Source organism: Macaca nemestrina, chromosome 9, assembly GCF_043159975.1.
Source record: "Macaca nemestrina isolate mMacNem1 chromosome 9, mMacNem.hap1, whole genome shotgun sequence".
NCBI classification, from domain to species: domain Eukaryota; kingdom Metazoa; phylum Chordata; class Mammalia; order Primates; family Cercopithecidae; genus Macaca; species Macaca nemestrina.
In genome coordinates this window covers 88,982,024-88,998,768 of record NC_092133.1, presented here as the reverse complement: position 1 = coordinate 88,998,768, position 16,745 = coordinate 88,982,024, and the positions used below count along the sequence as shown (strand labels likewise).

Below are 16,745 nucleotides of genomic sequence, written 5' to 3'. Positions count from 1 at the left end.
CCTCCAAAAAAATCAATGAATCCAGAAGTTGGTTTTTGGAAAAGATCAACAAAATTGATAGACCGCTAGCAAGACTAATAAAGAAGAAAAGAGAGAAGAATCAAATAGACGCAATAAAAAATGATAAAGGGGTTATCACCACCGACCCCACAGAAATACAAACTACCATCAGAGAATATTATAAACACCTCTATGCAAATAAACTAGAAAATCTAGAAGAAATGGATAATTTCCTGGACACTTACACTCTCCCAAGACAAAACCAGGAAGAAGCTGAATTCCTGAATAGACCAATAGCAGGCTCTGAAATTGAGGCAATAATTAATAGCCCACCAATGAAAAAAAGTCCAGGACCACATGGATTCACAGTTGAATTCTACCAGAGGTACAAGGAGGAGCTGGTACCATTCCTTCTGAAACTATTCCAATCAATAGAAAAAGAGGGAATCCTCCCTAACTCATTTTATGAGGCCAACATCATCCTGATACCAAAGCCTGGCAGAGACACAACAAAAAAAGAGAATTTTAGACCAATATCCCTGATGAGCATCGATGCAAAAATCCTCAATAAAATACTGGCAAACCGGATCCAGCAGCACATCAAAAAGCTTATCCACCATGATCAAGTGGGCTTCATCCCTGGGATGCAAGGCTGGTTCAACATACGCAAGTCAATAAACGTAATCCAGCATATAAACAGAACCAAAGACAAAAACCACATGATTATCTCAATAGATGCAGAAAAGGCCTTTGACAAAATTCAACAGCCCTTCATGCTAAAAACGCTCAATAAATTCCGTATTGATGGAACGTATCTCAAAATCATAAGAGCTATTTATGACAAACCCACAGCCAATGTCATACTGAATAGGCAAAAACTGGAAAAATTCCCTTTGAAAACTGGCACAAGACAGGGATGCCCTCTCTCACCACTCCTATTCAACATAGTGTTGGAAGTTCTGGCTAGGGCAATCAGGCAAGAGAAAGAAATCAAGGGTATTCAGTTAGGAAAAGAAGTCAAATTGTCCCTGTTCGCAGATGACATAATTGTCTATTTAGAAAACCCCATTGTCTCAGCCCAAAATCTCCTTAAGCTGATAAGCAACTTCAGCAAAGTCTCAGGATACAAAATTAATGTGCAAAAATCACAAGCATTCTTATACACCAGTAACAGACAAACAGAGAGCCAAATCATGAATGAACTTCCATTCACAATTGCTTCAAAGAGAATGAAATACCTAGGAATCCAACTTACTAGGGACGTAAAGGACCTCTTCAAGGAGAACTACAAGCCACTGCTCCACAAAATAAAAGAGGACACAAACAAATGGAAGAACATACCATGCTCATGGATAGGAAGAATCAATATCATGAAAATGGCCATACTGCCCAAGGTAATTTATAGATTCAATGCCATCCCCATCAAGCTACCAATGACTTTCTTCACAGAATTGGAAAAAACTGCTTTAAAGTTCATATGGAACCAAAAATGACCCCACATTGCCAAGACAATCCTAAGTCAAAAGAACAAAGCTGGAGGCATCATGCTACCTGACTTCAAACTATACTACAAGGCTACAGTAACCAAAACAGCATGGTACTGGTACCAAAACAGAGATATAGACCAATGGAACAGAACAGAGTCCTCAGAAATAATACCACACATCTACAGCCATCTGATCTTTGCCAAACCTCAGAAAAACAAGAAATGGGGAAAGGATTCCCTATTTAATAAATGGTGCTGGGAAAATTGGCTAGCCATAAGTAGAAAGCTGAAACTGGATCCTTTCCTTACTCCTTATATGAAAATTAATTCAAGATGGATTAGAGACTTAAATGTTAGACCTAATACCATAAAAACCCTAGAAGAAAACCTAGGTAATACCATTCAGGACATAGGCATGGGCAAGGAATTCATGTCTAAAACACCAAAAGCAACAGCAACAAAAGCCAAAATTGACAAATGGGATCTAATTAAACTAAAGAGCTTCTGCACAGCAAAAGAAACTACCATCAGAGTGAACAGGCAACCTACAGAATGGGAGAAACTTTTTGCAATCTACTCATCTGACAAAGGGCTAATATCCAGAACCTACAAAGAACTCAAACAAATTTACAAGAAAAAAACAAACAACCCCATCGAAAAGTGGGCAAAGGATATGAACAGACAGTTCTCAAAAGAAGACATTCATACAGCCAACAGACACATGAAAAAATGCTCATCATCAGTGGCCATCAGAGAAATGCAAATCAAAACCACAATGAGATACCATCTCACACCAGTTAGAATGGCAATCATTAAAAAGTCAGGAAACAACAGGTGCTGGAGAGGATGTGGAGAAATAGGAACACTTTTACACTGTTGGTGGGATTGTAAACTAGTTCAACCATTATGGAAAACAGTATGGCGATTCCTCAAGGATCTAGAACTAGAAGTACCATATGACCCAGCCATCCCATTACTGGGTATATACCCAAAGGATTATAAATCAGGCTGCTATAAAGACACATGCACACGTATGTTTATTGCGGCACTATTCACAATAGCAAAGACTTGGAATCAACCCAAATGTCCATCAGTGACAGACTGGATTAAGAAAATGTGGCACATATACACCATGGAATACTATGCAGCCATAAAAAAGGATGAGTTTGTGTCCTTTGTAGGGACATGGATGCAGCTGGAAACCATCATTCTCAGCAAACTATCGCAAGAACAGAAAACCAAACACCCCATGTTCTCACTCATAGGTGGGAACTGAACAATGAGATCACTTGGACTCAGGAAGGGGAACATCACACACCGGGGCCTATCCTGGGGAGGGGGGAGGGGGGAGGGATTGCACTGGGAGTTATACCTGATGTAAATGACGAGTTGATGGGTGCTGACGAGTTGATGGGTGCAGCACGCCAACATGGCACAAGTATACATATGTAACAAACCTGCACATTATCCACATGTACCCTAGAACTTAAAGTATAATAAAAGAAAAGAAAAGAAAAAAAAAAAAAAAAAAAAAAAAGAATCCCTGCCTACCCAAAAAAAAAAAAAAAAAAAAGAGTAGAGCCCCAAACCACACCAAACCCATGGGAAGAGCTTATTCACTCATTCATTCCTTCATTTGTTTTTGGAGCTCTGGGCTCAATTACAGTTCCCACTCCTAAAAGAAATAGACAAGTAAGGCTGCGTGCAGTGGCTCATGACTGTAAACCCAGCAGTTTGGGGGCCTGGGAGGCAGAGGTTGCAGTGAGCCAAATTGCATCACTGAACTCTGGCCTGGGTGACAGAGTGAGACCCTGTCTCAAAAAAAGGAAAACAAAAGAAACAGGCAAGTTAAAACTCATTTGGGAGAGCAATGTTTAGAAGGCTATTAAAACATTTTCACTTAAGGGCCAAAGAACCAGGTAGAAGTTATAATAGATAGGAAGCGCCTATTTGTAATAAAAGCAAAAAAGGATAAAATAGGAATAAACCTAACAAGAAATGCACCAGAACTTTATTTAAAAAAAAAAAAAAGAAGAAAAGCTTTAATATGCTACCAAAGGATGAAAGGAATAGCATCACCACCAACACTCGTATGTGCTCTGCACACCAGGCACTGCATTAAGTACTTTCCTAAGCTTAACCACATTCTTCAACCCAAGGAAGTAGGTGTTGTAAATATTATCTACGGAATAATGATATGTTCTCATTTCAAAAGAAAGACTCGACTTCACAAATACGCCAATTCTCCTTTTAGCACAGTTACAACCCAAAACCACCACTAAGGATTTCTGATCTAGAGAAGATAACACATTATTCCCTCCTAAAAAGTGTAACCTAAACTCTAGAAATAATAGACAGGAGATGATCAATGGAGAATTCTGAAAGGTGGAAAGAAAAAGGCTGCTGACACACTCTAGGACTAGGGAATGTATAGTGGCCAGGTGTCTCCTTGGACCTCATCCAATAGGAAGGTGACCCAGGCCCAGAGTCTCCCAACTCCAAGGTAGCAATAGAAGGCAACCCAGGCAGACTCAGTCCTCCCAGATCAAAGGAGATCTTCCCCACAACAAGAAAACCAGCTCCACACACCAAGACAACCACCATTCCCCACCCACCTAGCTGCAGCAGGTGGCCCAGCCTGGGGCAGCTCCCTTGTTCCCTCAGGTGGGCATCAGCAGGGACTGGTGGGAGAACCCCAGTGATACCAGATACGCCAAACAGACCAAAATAACACCATGAAGGCTCTGAAATTAAATTGTCAATGGAATTACAGCCCACAAAGTAGACCAGGACCTATAGACTAAACCGAAACAAGACTGCCTGCAAAAATAAAAAAATTACATAGGCAGATGTTGGAACCATCATCGCTTATAGTGGTCAGTATAAAAATGCTTCAACAAGCAACTACAAATCCTATGGCAACAAACAAAGAACTGAAAATGTCAGCAAAGAAACTGAAGAAGAATCAAATGGAAATTACAGAAATATAAAATACAGTAACAGAATTTAAAAAAAAAAATCTATCTGGATGGGTTCTATTGAGTAAAAGTGGAGGTGACAGAGGACAGAATCAGAGAAGCTGAAACCTGATCAACAGAATTCACCCAGTCTGAAAAATAGAGAGAAAATAACCTGAAAACAAATGAACAGAGCTGCATGGACCTGTGGGACAATAACAAAAGACCCCACATTTATGTTATCTGAGTCCCATAGGAGACCAGAGCTGCGAAAGCATGCAAATAACTAATTCCTGATGCTTCCCACATTTGGTGAAAGATATAAACTTACAGATTCAAGAAGCTGAGCAAACCTGGAAGTATACCAAAAGAAAGCAACACTGATTAAACTTTCAAAACTAAAAACAAAGATCAAAAAAGGCAGAATGCCAGCAGGGACACGCCAACTCAAATGCCAGTGTATTTCTCCTCTAAAATCATGGAGGCCAGAAGGAAGTGGCACAACATTTTCAAGTGCTTAAAAACAAAAAAACAAACAAAAAAACATGTTGGCTACAAATTCTATATCCCATGAAACTACCCTTCAGAAATGAAGAGAGAAATAAAGACATTCTCAGAGGAAGAGAATATAGGAATTTGTCACTGGTAAATTTAGAAATGCTAAAAAGTGGCTACAGAAATATATTCTGTCATTTCCACTACACAAAAAATTAAAACAAAAAAATCAAAATAAAAAAAATGACTACAGAAAGTTCTTATGCAGAAGGGATGAATATGGGACTATGGGAGGAGGGACAAAGGAAAGACCAGAAATGTGGAAACCACACACTAGACAATCCATAGTTCTTAAAATCACATTTGACGACTCAAACAAAAACTATATCACCACCTAATACTCAAGCCAGTGATTTATAAAAGTGGAAAAGGTAAAGAGACATAAATGCAAGGCAGGTTTCCACACTTTGAAGTGGTAAATACTGGTACCAGTGGACTACTATATTACAACGCATATTGTAACATCCAGAGCAAACACTTTAAGACTATACAAAGAGGTACACGCAACAACATTATACAGAAATAGATCAAGATGGAGCTAAAGAAAAAGGAAACAAAAAAGCAAATAATAAAAACATCAGATATAAGCAATTATGTAATAATAAGCACCTTAAATGTAAATGGTCTAAATAAACCAAAAGACAGATTGATGGAGAGCCTAAAATAAACACATGGCCCAACTAGATACTGTTCGTAAGAAACTTCAAACTCACTTAAGGACCTAAGTAGGCTGAAGGTAAAAGAATGGAGAAAGATATCTTATATAATCATTAATTTTTTAAGGAAGCAGGAATGAATATATTAATATCTCATGAAGTAGACTTCAAGCAAAATAATTTACCAGAGCTGGAGAGAGGGTCTTCGCTGAATTTTAAGATCTAAAATTTCCTATGCTGCCTTGACATCTTTGAGCCTTACAGGGCCCCAAAGGCCTAGCCATGGGTTTTCCTGTTTCTGACAGACAGCTCCTACCCTGCCACCCAGCAGGAAAGGCTCCCCACCTGGCTAGTTCTTTTATCAGCCAGAGCAGCTGCACCTCAGCCTAAGAAGTTTCACTTCACCTGTCTGCCAGCCCATGAATTTATTCAAACAAGCCAATTGCATTCCCCCTCAGGAACCATTAGTCATTGTGCGCTCTTTTTACTACCAAGCCTGCCTGCCTCCTCAGACCCCAGCCCTCACTCCGCTACAGAGTACGGTGCCCATCTGACCCTGTGTGGCATTCAGTGTCCTCCTCTGAGCTGTGGGTATATGTGACTAAAACACTGCTGTCAATCTCATCCATCCACACCAGGTGTTGTGTTCAGCCATCTCCTACACTTTAGGGCAGGGACCCCTCCTTCACCAATGGCGTGAAAAGGAAGTGACCATAACAATTGCTTAATGACAAAAGGATTAACCCACCAAGAAGACATCTACTTCAACATCCTCCTCTCAGCAACTGTTAAAACTAGGCAGAGGTTGGGCGCAGTGGCTCATGCCTGTAATCCCAGCACTCTGGGAGGCCAAGACAAAGGATTGCTTGTGGCAGGAGTTTGAGCGTGGGAAACATAGCAAGGCCCCGTCTCTCCAAAAAATTTTAAAATTAGCCAGGTATGGCGGCACACACCTATAGTACCAGCTACTCAGGAGGTTAAGCCAGGGGAACTGCTTGAGCCTAGGAGGTCAAGGCTGCAGTGAGTCATGTTCGTGCCACTGCACTCTAGCATAAGTGACAGAGTGAAACTAGGCAGCAAAGGAGTAAGGATTTACAAAAGATCTGAATAGTCAACCAGCAAAATCTGACATCTGTACAACACCCCACTCCCCAACAGCAAAATACACACATTTTTAAAGCCAACAGAAATCTACCAAGATGAAATACATTTGGGGCAATAAAAGAAAACACAGCAAATCTAAAAGAATTCAAATCATAAGAATATGTTCTCAGAACATAATGTAATCAAGCTAGAAATCTATAACAGAAAGACAGGAAACTCTCTAAGTACTTGATAATTAAAACAACATATATATAAATAATGCATGGGCCAAAAAGAAGTCCCAAAGGAAATATGAATGAAAATACAACACATGAACATTTGTGGGGTACAGCACAGCAGTACAGAGAAGGAAACTTAAGCACTAAATGCTCACATTAGAAATGAGAAAAGATAAACCAATAACCTAAGAAACTTCAAGATTAACAAACCCCAAACAGAAGAATAGAAATAATAAGGGCAGAAATTGGCCGGGCGTGGTGGCTCATGCCTGTAATTCCAGCACTTTGGGAGGCCAAGGCGGGTGGATCACCTGAGGTAGGGAGTTTGAGACCAGCCTGACCAACATGGAGAAACCCGTCTCTACAAAAAATAACAAAAAATTAGCTGTGGGTGGTGGTGCATGTTTGCAATCCCAGCTACTTGGGAAGCTGAGGCAGGAGTATCACTTGAACCCAGAGGCGGAGGTTGCAGGGAGCCAAGATCGTGCCATTGCACTCCAGCCTGGGCAACAAGAGTGAAACTCAGTCTCAAAAAAAAAAAAAAACTAACTAAATAAATAAAAAATAAAGGGCAGAAATCAATAAAATTGAAAACAGAAAAACAGAGAAAATCAATGAAACAAAAAGCTGGTTATTTGAATAGAATCAACAAAACTAATAAATTTTACGACAAAGATAAAAACAGAGAAGACACAAACCAACAACATCACGAATAAAACAGGGGTTATCAAAAAGGCTCCCGCAGCCGTTAAAGAGTGTTAAGCAAATACTCGAAACATCACCCTCAGACTACTCAAGCTGGTCTCTTCAAGGCACTCAGTGCAACTTCCACTTCCCTAACAGGACTTGAAATACCTTGAAAATCATAAACTACCAAAATTCAGGCAAGATGAAATAGATAATCTGAATCGTCTTATAACCATTAAAGACATAAAATTTGTAATTAAGAGCTTCTGGAACAAGAAATCTCCAGGCACAGATGGTTTCACTGCAGAATTACACCAAATATTTAAAGAATTCATCCCAATTCTATGCAAACTCTTCCAGAAAACAGAATAGGGAACACTTTGCAACTCTTTTTATGAGGCTAGTATTATCCCAATGCCAAAATCAGATGAAGACAGTACCCCCACAAAAAGAAAAAACAAAACAAAACAAAAAACCCACAGACCAATATCTCTCATGAATGAAAAAGTCCTCAACAAAATACTACCAAATGGAATCCAACAACACATAAAAAGATTTGTTTAAAAATTTTCACATGGCGATCTTTTCATAGTTCATAAGTGTGACGACTGGGTATTCACGCATATATGTGGGATATGCCACCCTTGACCCTTGTTACAACATTAGCACATTAACCATCTGACATGAAAAGAAAAAACAAAGAACACACATATTTCCATATGTTGCATCTTCATTTTCATTCATGATCAAGTGAGAGTTATTCCAGGAATACAAGACTGCTTTGACATTCAAAAAATTAATCAGGCCAGATGCGGTGGCTCCTGCCTGTAAACCTAATGCTTGGGAGGCTGAAGTGGCAGGATCCCTTGAAGCCAAGAGTTCCCTTGAAGCCAAGACCAACCTAGGCAACACGGTAAGACCTGGCTCTACAAAAAAAAAAAAAAATTAGCCAGGCATGATAGCACACAAGTGTAGTCCCAGCTACTTGGGTGGTGGAGGAAGGAGGATCACTGGAGCACAGGAGGTCAAGGCTGCAGTGAGCCATGATCGCACCACTGTACTCCAGCCTGGGTGACAGAGGAAGACTGTGTCTCAAAAAATAAAAGGATCAGTGTAATCTATATCAAAAGAGTAAAGAATGAAACTCATATCCAGATGATCATATCAACTGACACCAAAAGGCATTAGACAAAATTCAACATCCAATCATGACAATAAATAAATAACAGTGAAAAGACTGGGAACAACATAGGAAGTCCACTCCCAGCACTCTTACTCCACATTGTACTAAAAGTCCAGTCACTGAATTAAGGCAGAAAAATTTAAAACAGAAAGAAGGCCGGGTGTGGTTGCTCACGCCTATAATCCCAGCACTCTGGGAGGCTGAGGCAGGCAGATCACTGGAGTTCAGGAGTTTGAGAGCAGTCTGAGCAACATAGTGAGACCCCATCACTACCCCCAAAAAATTTAATTAAAAAAAAAAAAAAGAAGGAAAAGCCATAAAGCCATACAGGTTGAAAATAAAGAAATAACACTGTCTCTATGTTTTCTACACAACTGTCTGTGTAGACAATACCAGGCAATCTACAAAGACGAAACAAAACAAAATCCTTCTACAACTAATAAATGAGTTTAGCAGGATAAAAGATAAACAAATGAAAATCAATCAAAATGAAATACTTAGGTCTAAACTTATCAAAACATATTCTCAACCAGTATGCTGAAAATCATAATACTGATGAAAGAAATAAAAAACTAAAATGAATAAATATACTGTATTCATATATTTTAATACTCAAAATAGAAAAAGATTCTCCCCTCAAACTGATCTATGGGTTTAATGCAATCCCTATCAAAATCCCAGCTAAGTTGTTGTAGACATAAACAAGTTTATTCTAAAATTTATATGGAAAGTCACAAGCCTTGGTATAGCTTAACCAATCTTGAAAAAGAAGAATAAAGTAAGAGGAGTCACTCTACTCAACATTAACACTCACTATAAAGCTACAGGAACCTAGACAGCAAGGGTCGTACTGGCCAAAGGATTGATACATGAAGTCAGTGGAATACAAGAGAACCCAGAAACAGATTCACACAAAGATGCTCAACTAACTTTTTACAAAAGTCAAAAGCAATTCAATAAAATAAATGGTGCTAGAAAAATTATTCAACCGCAGGCGAAAATACAAACCTTGACCTAAGTCTCATATCTCATAAAATGAAAAAATCAAAATAGATCATGGGTGTAAAGAGAAAACAAAAAATACTGTAAAACTTTTAGAAAACAACATAGGAGAAAAACTTCAGGATCAAAGAATAGGAAATAATTCCTAGACTTGATACAAGTTTCATATTCCCTAAAACAAAAAACAAAAAAAACTGGCAAATTGGATTTCATCAAAAATAAAAACTTTTGCTCTGTGAAAGGCCCTGTTAAGTAAATGAAAACTACAGACTAGGAGAAAGTATCTGCAAATCACACATCTGACAATGGAGTTAAATATATAATGAACTCACAGTACCCAATGCAACCCAATTTTTAAAAATGCAAAAAAAAAGACATCCCCAGACATTTTTTATCTGTATAGAAGAGATAAAAATGCAAATAAACACATGAAAAAATGCTCACCATTATTAGCCACTGGGGAAGTATAACTTAAAACCACAATGAAATATCACATACCTATTAGAATAGCTAGAATAAACAACAATGAGAACACCACACATTGGCAAGGATGTAAAGAAATTGGATCACTTACATAATTGCGGGTAGAAACATCAAATGGCCCAACTACTCTGGCAGTCTCCTATGAAACTGTGCAATTACCGTATGACCCAGCAATTGCATTATTGGGCATTTATTTCCCAGAAAAATGGGAAGTGCATATTTACACAAAAACCTGTATACAAATGTTCATAGTAGCTCAATTCTAATAGGCAAAAATTGAAAATAGGCCAGGAGTTCAAGACCAGCCTGAGCAACACAGCAAGATCTTGTCTCTATAAAACAAGCAAATAAATAAAAAAATATTAGCCAGGCGGTGGTGCATGCCTGTAGTCCCAGCTCCTTGCGGGTGCTGATGTGGGAAGATTACTTGAGCCTAGGAGATCGAGGCTACAGTGAGCCAATACCACACCATTGCACCCAGACTGGGCATCAGAGCAAGACCCTGTCTGAAAACAAAACAAAACAAACTGAAAACAACCCAGCTTGATCTTAGATGAATGGTTAAACAAACCGGTACATCCACACAATGCAGCACTACTCAGCAATAAAAAGGAATGAACTATGGTATATGTACCAACTTGAATGGATCTCCAGGAAATTATGCTGAGTGAAAAAAAGCCCCTTACAAAAGGTTATAGACTGTATTATTTTGTTTATTTAACATTCTTGAAGATGACAAAATTGTAGAAACAGAAAACACATTATGGTTCACAAGGGAAGGAACTGGGGGCTGGGAAACAGCAGGGGCGTGGGTGTGTTTATAAAACAGCAATACAAGCGATCCTTGTGATGGAACTGCTCTGTATCTTAACTGTTGGTAGACACACAAACCTACACATGTGATAAAAGAGCACAGAAGTATATACGCACAAACGTAAAACACACACACACAGGTAAAACTGGAAAAATCTACAGAGGATCAGCAGATTGTATCAACGTTGGCATCCAGGCTGTGACCTTGTATTACAGTACACATAGTATACACAGTACATATATATAGATAGTGCTATAGTATAAGATACAGGAGATCTCTCTGTATTCGTTCTTACAAGTGCATGTCAATCTACAATTACCTCAAACTTAAAAGTTTAATTAGGAAAAAACGTACCACAAACTTTTCTTTTGGAAATAGAAAAGGTGATTCTTTTTTTTTTTTTTCTGAGACGGAGTCTCGCACTGTTGCCCAGGCTGGACTGCAGTGGCGCGATCTCAGCTCACTGCAACCTCCACCTCCTGGGTTCAAGCAATTCTCCTGCCTCAGCCTCCTGAGTAGCTAGGATTATAGGCATGTGCCACCATGCTCAGCTAATTTTTGTATTTTTAGTAGAGATGGGGTTTCACCAGGCCAGGCTGATCTCAAACTCCTGACCTCATGATCTGCCCGCCTCAGCCTCCCAAAGTACTAGGATTATAGGCGTGAGCCACTGCGCCCAGCCAGAAAAGGCGATTCTTAAGTTCACATGGAAAATAAGCAAAATCAGGACAAAGCAAGGATGTTTACTTTGACTTCTAACCCACACTGTCCTGGAAGTTTAGGCCAGGGCAGTAAGGCAAGAAAAATTAAGTCACCCAGATAGGAAAGAAAGAAAGTAAAACCACTGGGATCTATCTCGGTCTTTCTGTAGATAACGAGAATCCTGCTTGGCTCCCAGAACCATCCCGCACAGAAACTGGGGGGACCATATGAGATTGGACCAGGGTGAAAGGTCAAAGCAGAACTTGGAAGCCCAGGCAGAACAGGAGAAAAAGCAGCATAAAAGAAAAGAATCCTTGGGGTAGTAAGAAGTATTTACTTAGAAAACCATGAATATTGTTTAGTCAAAGTTTACCCCTCCCCTCCAAACACACACTTGAGGTCAGGAGTTTGAGACTAGCCTGGCCAACGTGGTAAAACCCCGTCTCTACTAAAAATAAAAAAACTAGCCGGGCGTGGTAGTGGCTGCCTGTAATCTCGGCTACTCGCGAGGCTGGGGCATGAGAATTGCTTGAACCTGGAAGGCAGAGGCTGCGGTGAGCTGAGATCATGCCACTGCACTCCAGCCTGGGTGACAGAATGAGACTCTGTCTCAAAAACAAAAAAAAAGAACTAACAAGTAATTTAGCAAGATTGCAGGATACAAGACCAATATAAAAAAATCAACTGCATTTCTTATATATTAGCCATACATAAATATAAGTAGATATGAAAATAAATTGCTGAGAGTGATATAAGACCTGAATCCTGAAAACCTTGCTGAGAGAAAGTAAAGAACAAGATAAATGGAGAGTTACTATGTTCATAGATCAGAAAACTCAATGTGGTTAAGATGTCAATTTTCCCAAATTGTTTACAAGTTCCATGAAATCCCAATCAAAATTGCTGTGGGCTTTTTTATAGCAATTGACATGTTCATCTTAAAATTTATATGAAAATGCAAAGAACCTAGATTAACCAAAACAATTTTGAAAAGGAGACTAAAGTTTGAAAAACTACCTAAAGTTAAAAACTACCCAATTCCAAGACTAATTATAAAGCTGTAAGTAACAGAGACAGTGTTGGTATTGGTATAAAAATAAACAAATATATCAATGGAACAGAACAGAGAGCCCAGAAATATGCACCCATAATATGGCCAACCAATACAGGGCAATTCAATAGGGAAAAAAATAGTTTATCAGCAGAAGGTGCTGGGAAAAGTGGATATCAATATGTCAAAAGGAACCTAAATCCATACCTAACACCCTATAAAAAATTAACTCAAAAAGAATTATAGATCTAAATGTAAAACCTGAAACTATAAGACTTATAGAATATATGAGACAATTTGTGACGTTGGGTGAGGCAACGATTTCTTACATACACTATCAAAAGCACAGTCCATAAGAGAAAATTTTGGGCAGGGCATAGTGGCTCATGCCTGTAATCCCAGCACTTTGGGAGGCTGAGGCGGGTGGATCACCTGAGGTCAGGAGTTCAAGACCAACCTGACCAAAATGGCGAAACCCCATCTCTACTAAAAATACAAAAATCTGGCAGGCATGGTGGCGGGCGCCTGTAATCCCAGCTACTTGGGAGAGTGAGGCAGGAGGACGGCTTGAACCCAGCGGGCAGAGGTTGCAGTTAGCCGAGATCGCATCACACTCTGGGAGACAGAGCAAGACTCCATTCCCCCCGAAAAAAAATTGTTTTGATAAATTGACCTACACCAAAATTAAATACTTTGTTCTGTGAAAAACACTATTAAAAATAGAAAAGACAAGGCACACACTAGGCAAAAATAATTGCATATCACATGTCATACAGAATTTGTATCAAAAATACATAAAATTTCTTAGAATTCAACCCAATTAAAATAATGTGCAAAAGATTTGGACAGATATTTCATCAAAGAAGACACAGATGGCAAATAAACACATGGAAAAATGCCTGAAACCATTAGTCACTAAAACTTCGAGATACCACTCTACGCCTAAAAGAAAGCCTACAATTTAAAAAGACTGATACTACCAGGGACTGGCAAAGATGTAAGAGTGAAGCAACCGGAAGTCACATAAAGTTATGGTGGCAATGGAGAATGGTGTAAACACTTTAGAAAACAGTTGGGCAATTTCTTAAAAAATTAAATGTGTACCTATCATATGACCCATTTAGTCCATTCTGAACTACTTATTTACCCAAAAGAAATAAAAGTGGTTCATATAAAGACTTCTACAAAAATGTTCACAGCAGCCTTACTCATAATAGCCAAAACCTGGAAATAATTGTTTAACAGGTTAACAGATAAATAAATTGCTATACATCATACAATGGACTACCCATTAGCCAACAAAAAGAAATAAAGATGTTAACAGCATGGATGAATCTTGAAATAATCATGCTGAGTAAAAGAAGTCAGACAGAAAAGAGCACATATTGTAGGATCCCATTTCGATTAAATTCTAAAGGGCACAACCTACTGAATAGTGACACAAGGCAGCTGAATGTACCTGGCGATGGAAGAGGACAGGATGGAGGGTTACACAGTGGCGTAAACTGTGAGGGTGATAAATGTGTTCATTATTTTGATTGTGGCGACGGTATACTCACATATTAAAGTTTATCAAATTGTACACTTTAAACACTGTAGTTTACCATCAATTATACCTCACTAAAGTGATTAAAAAAGAAACCCACCACACTTTCTTTTGAAAACAAAAGACGATTCTTAAGTTCCTGTGGAAAAAACAATAAGCAAGTGAGAATAGTCAGCAGAATGCTTAAAAAAGCCCCCAGCAGAATAAAAAGAGAAAGAAACTGTTGAGACACAGTTTTAATAACTGGGGTCTTAATAACACGATAAAGTTACATAGAGTACTAAATTATAGTAATAATAAATGAACCAACAGAGATCAATGATATGAACCTGAAAGCCCAGACAAAATATATATATATATATATATATATAAAAAGAATACATTCACATACTACAGACTAGTCACAGTGGCTCATACCTATAATCCCAGCACTTTGGAAGGCTAAGGTGCGAGGTAAGGTGCGAGGATTGCTTAAGCCCAGGAATTCAAGGCCAGCCTAGGCAACATGGCAAGACTCCCATCTGTACAAACTATTTAAAAATTAGCCAGGCATGGTGGTATACATTTGTGGTTCAAGCTACTTAGGAGGCTGAGGCAGGAGGATCTCTTAAGCCCAGGAGTTTGAGACCAGCCTGGGCAACATAAAAAGACTGTCTATACAAAAAAATTTAAAATTAGCTGGGTGTAGTGATGCAAGCCTGTAGTCCTAGCTACTCAGGAGGCTTGGGTCTGCGACGCTGAGGCTGCAGTGGGCCATGACCACACCAAAGCACTCCAGCCTGGGTAACAGAGCGAGATCCTGTCTCAAGACAAAACAAAAAGAATGACCTTCCAAGAAACCATGTGGCAGTTGTAATCCATAAAAATGACTCAATTCTAACACTTACGAATCTATCTTATGAAAATAAAAAGCATGAGCCAAGAATTATTTCAAAGTTGTTCAGTGTGGAGTTCTCTATAAAATGAGCAAAGTACAAAACTACTTAGATATTGAAAAAATTACGACTTCAATAATGGTATGATATTTAAATAATAAATATGAAATCTTTGAAAAAATTTAATGACAAAATTTATATAAAGTACATCACTTAAGCAATCCTCCTGCCAAAAATTATATAAAGTACAACTAAAAAGGTTTATACATATGATTTTTAAATGACTAGAAGGAAACTATTGAAGAGGTTAACAAAGGTTTTTTATGGGTTAGTAGAATTCTGGTATGTTATGTACTTTTCATTCTAAATTTTCTACAATGCATACTACCTTTATTATGAAAAGAAAAACATAAATGCCATTTGTATGTATTTTTCACATCACACAAAATCTATTTTTAACAAACACATGATTAAAATTTATGGAAAGTTTCTCACTTTTAAGGTCCATACGTAGTAAATCAGTTAGCCAACTGAGAAAATAAGATAATCATAAAAGGAAAATCCGGAATATTACCTGGCTCATTACGCCTGTCTGAATTCCCCAAAGCATTTCACAAGTGACTATGATTTTCAATTTGACTATTGTCTAAGATACAGAAGAAAATAAAGTTTAGAGAAGCCAGTCTTCCTGAAGAACCCAGCTCTTGACTTACCATCTTCTGCTAAGACCTTGGCTGCATCTTTATCATCTTCCCACTTTCCAGTCACGAAGCAATCTCTGATACTGTTCATAACCTTACACAGAAAAGTCAGCACTTAGGTGAGATGTTCCAATCACTCAGCAAAACAATTCTAAGAAATGGCAGTAGGCAACAACTTGCCTTTAAATATTTCCCACCTTCATGAATATTCTCATTCCAAAGGAGCCCAGGAAATAACTTTACCTTTGATGGAGACAGTATAACCACAGAGATAAAACACATTAAGCAGCAGATAGGGAAAGTATTAAATACTACTAGTCTACTAACCTCGTAAGTAAACAAACAGATAATTACTAATTCAACTAATTTTCAATTGTATTAAGGTTTCTAAGGCGATGCCTTAGAAACTAATGAGACAGTAGTTTACAAAGTTGGTCTTGCTATTTGTTAATCTAAACCTGTCTGTCTGAAAACTTAATTCCTATAAAATGGGAGAAGATATTTGTAAATTATGTATCTGATAAGGGACTTACAACCAGAATATATAAACAACGCATACAACTAAGTAATTCAATTTTTGAAATGGGCAAACAATATGAAGAATATATACAAATAGCCAATAAGCACATGAAAAGATGTTCAACATCATTATCAGGGAAATGTAAGTCAATACTATAATGAGACACAATTTCACCCCCTCTAGGATGGCTACAATCAAAAAGACA

The 16,745-nt window shown here is 38.3% G+C and overlaps 1 protein-coding gene and 1 non-coding gene across 4 annotated transcripts in view; one reads left to right on the top strand and one right to left on the bottom strand.

Annotated features, from left to right (window-relative positions):
• The window catches only part of LOC112427542 (BMS1 ribosome biogenesis factor), a 53,242-nt gene that overhangs the window by 18,608 nt on the left and 17,889 nt on the right, over positions 1 to 16,745 (bottom strand). For all 3 annotated transcript variants that reach the window (XM_071070050.1, XM_071070049.1, XM_071070051.1), the window contains one exon: positions 16,033 to 16,114. In XM_071070050.1, coding sequence (XP_070926151.1) covers positions 16,033 to 16,114 — 82 coding nt within the window. The remainder of the gene's footprint in view (positions 1 to 16,032; positions 16,115 to 16,745) is intronic.
• LOC139356461 (small nucleolar RNA U13) lies at positions 8,244 to 8,347 on the top strand. Its single transcript, XR_011608434.1, has one exon. It is a non-coding gene; the product is annotated as a small nucleolar RNA U13 (small nucleolar RNA).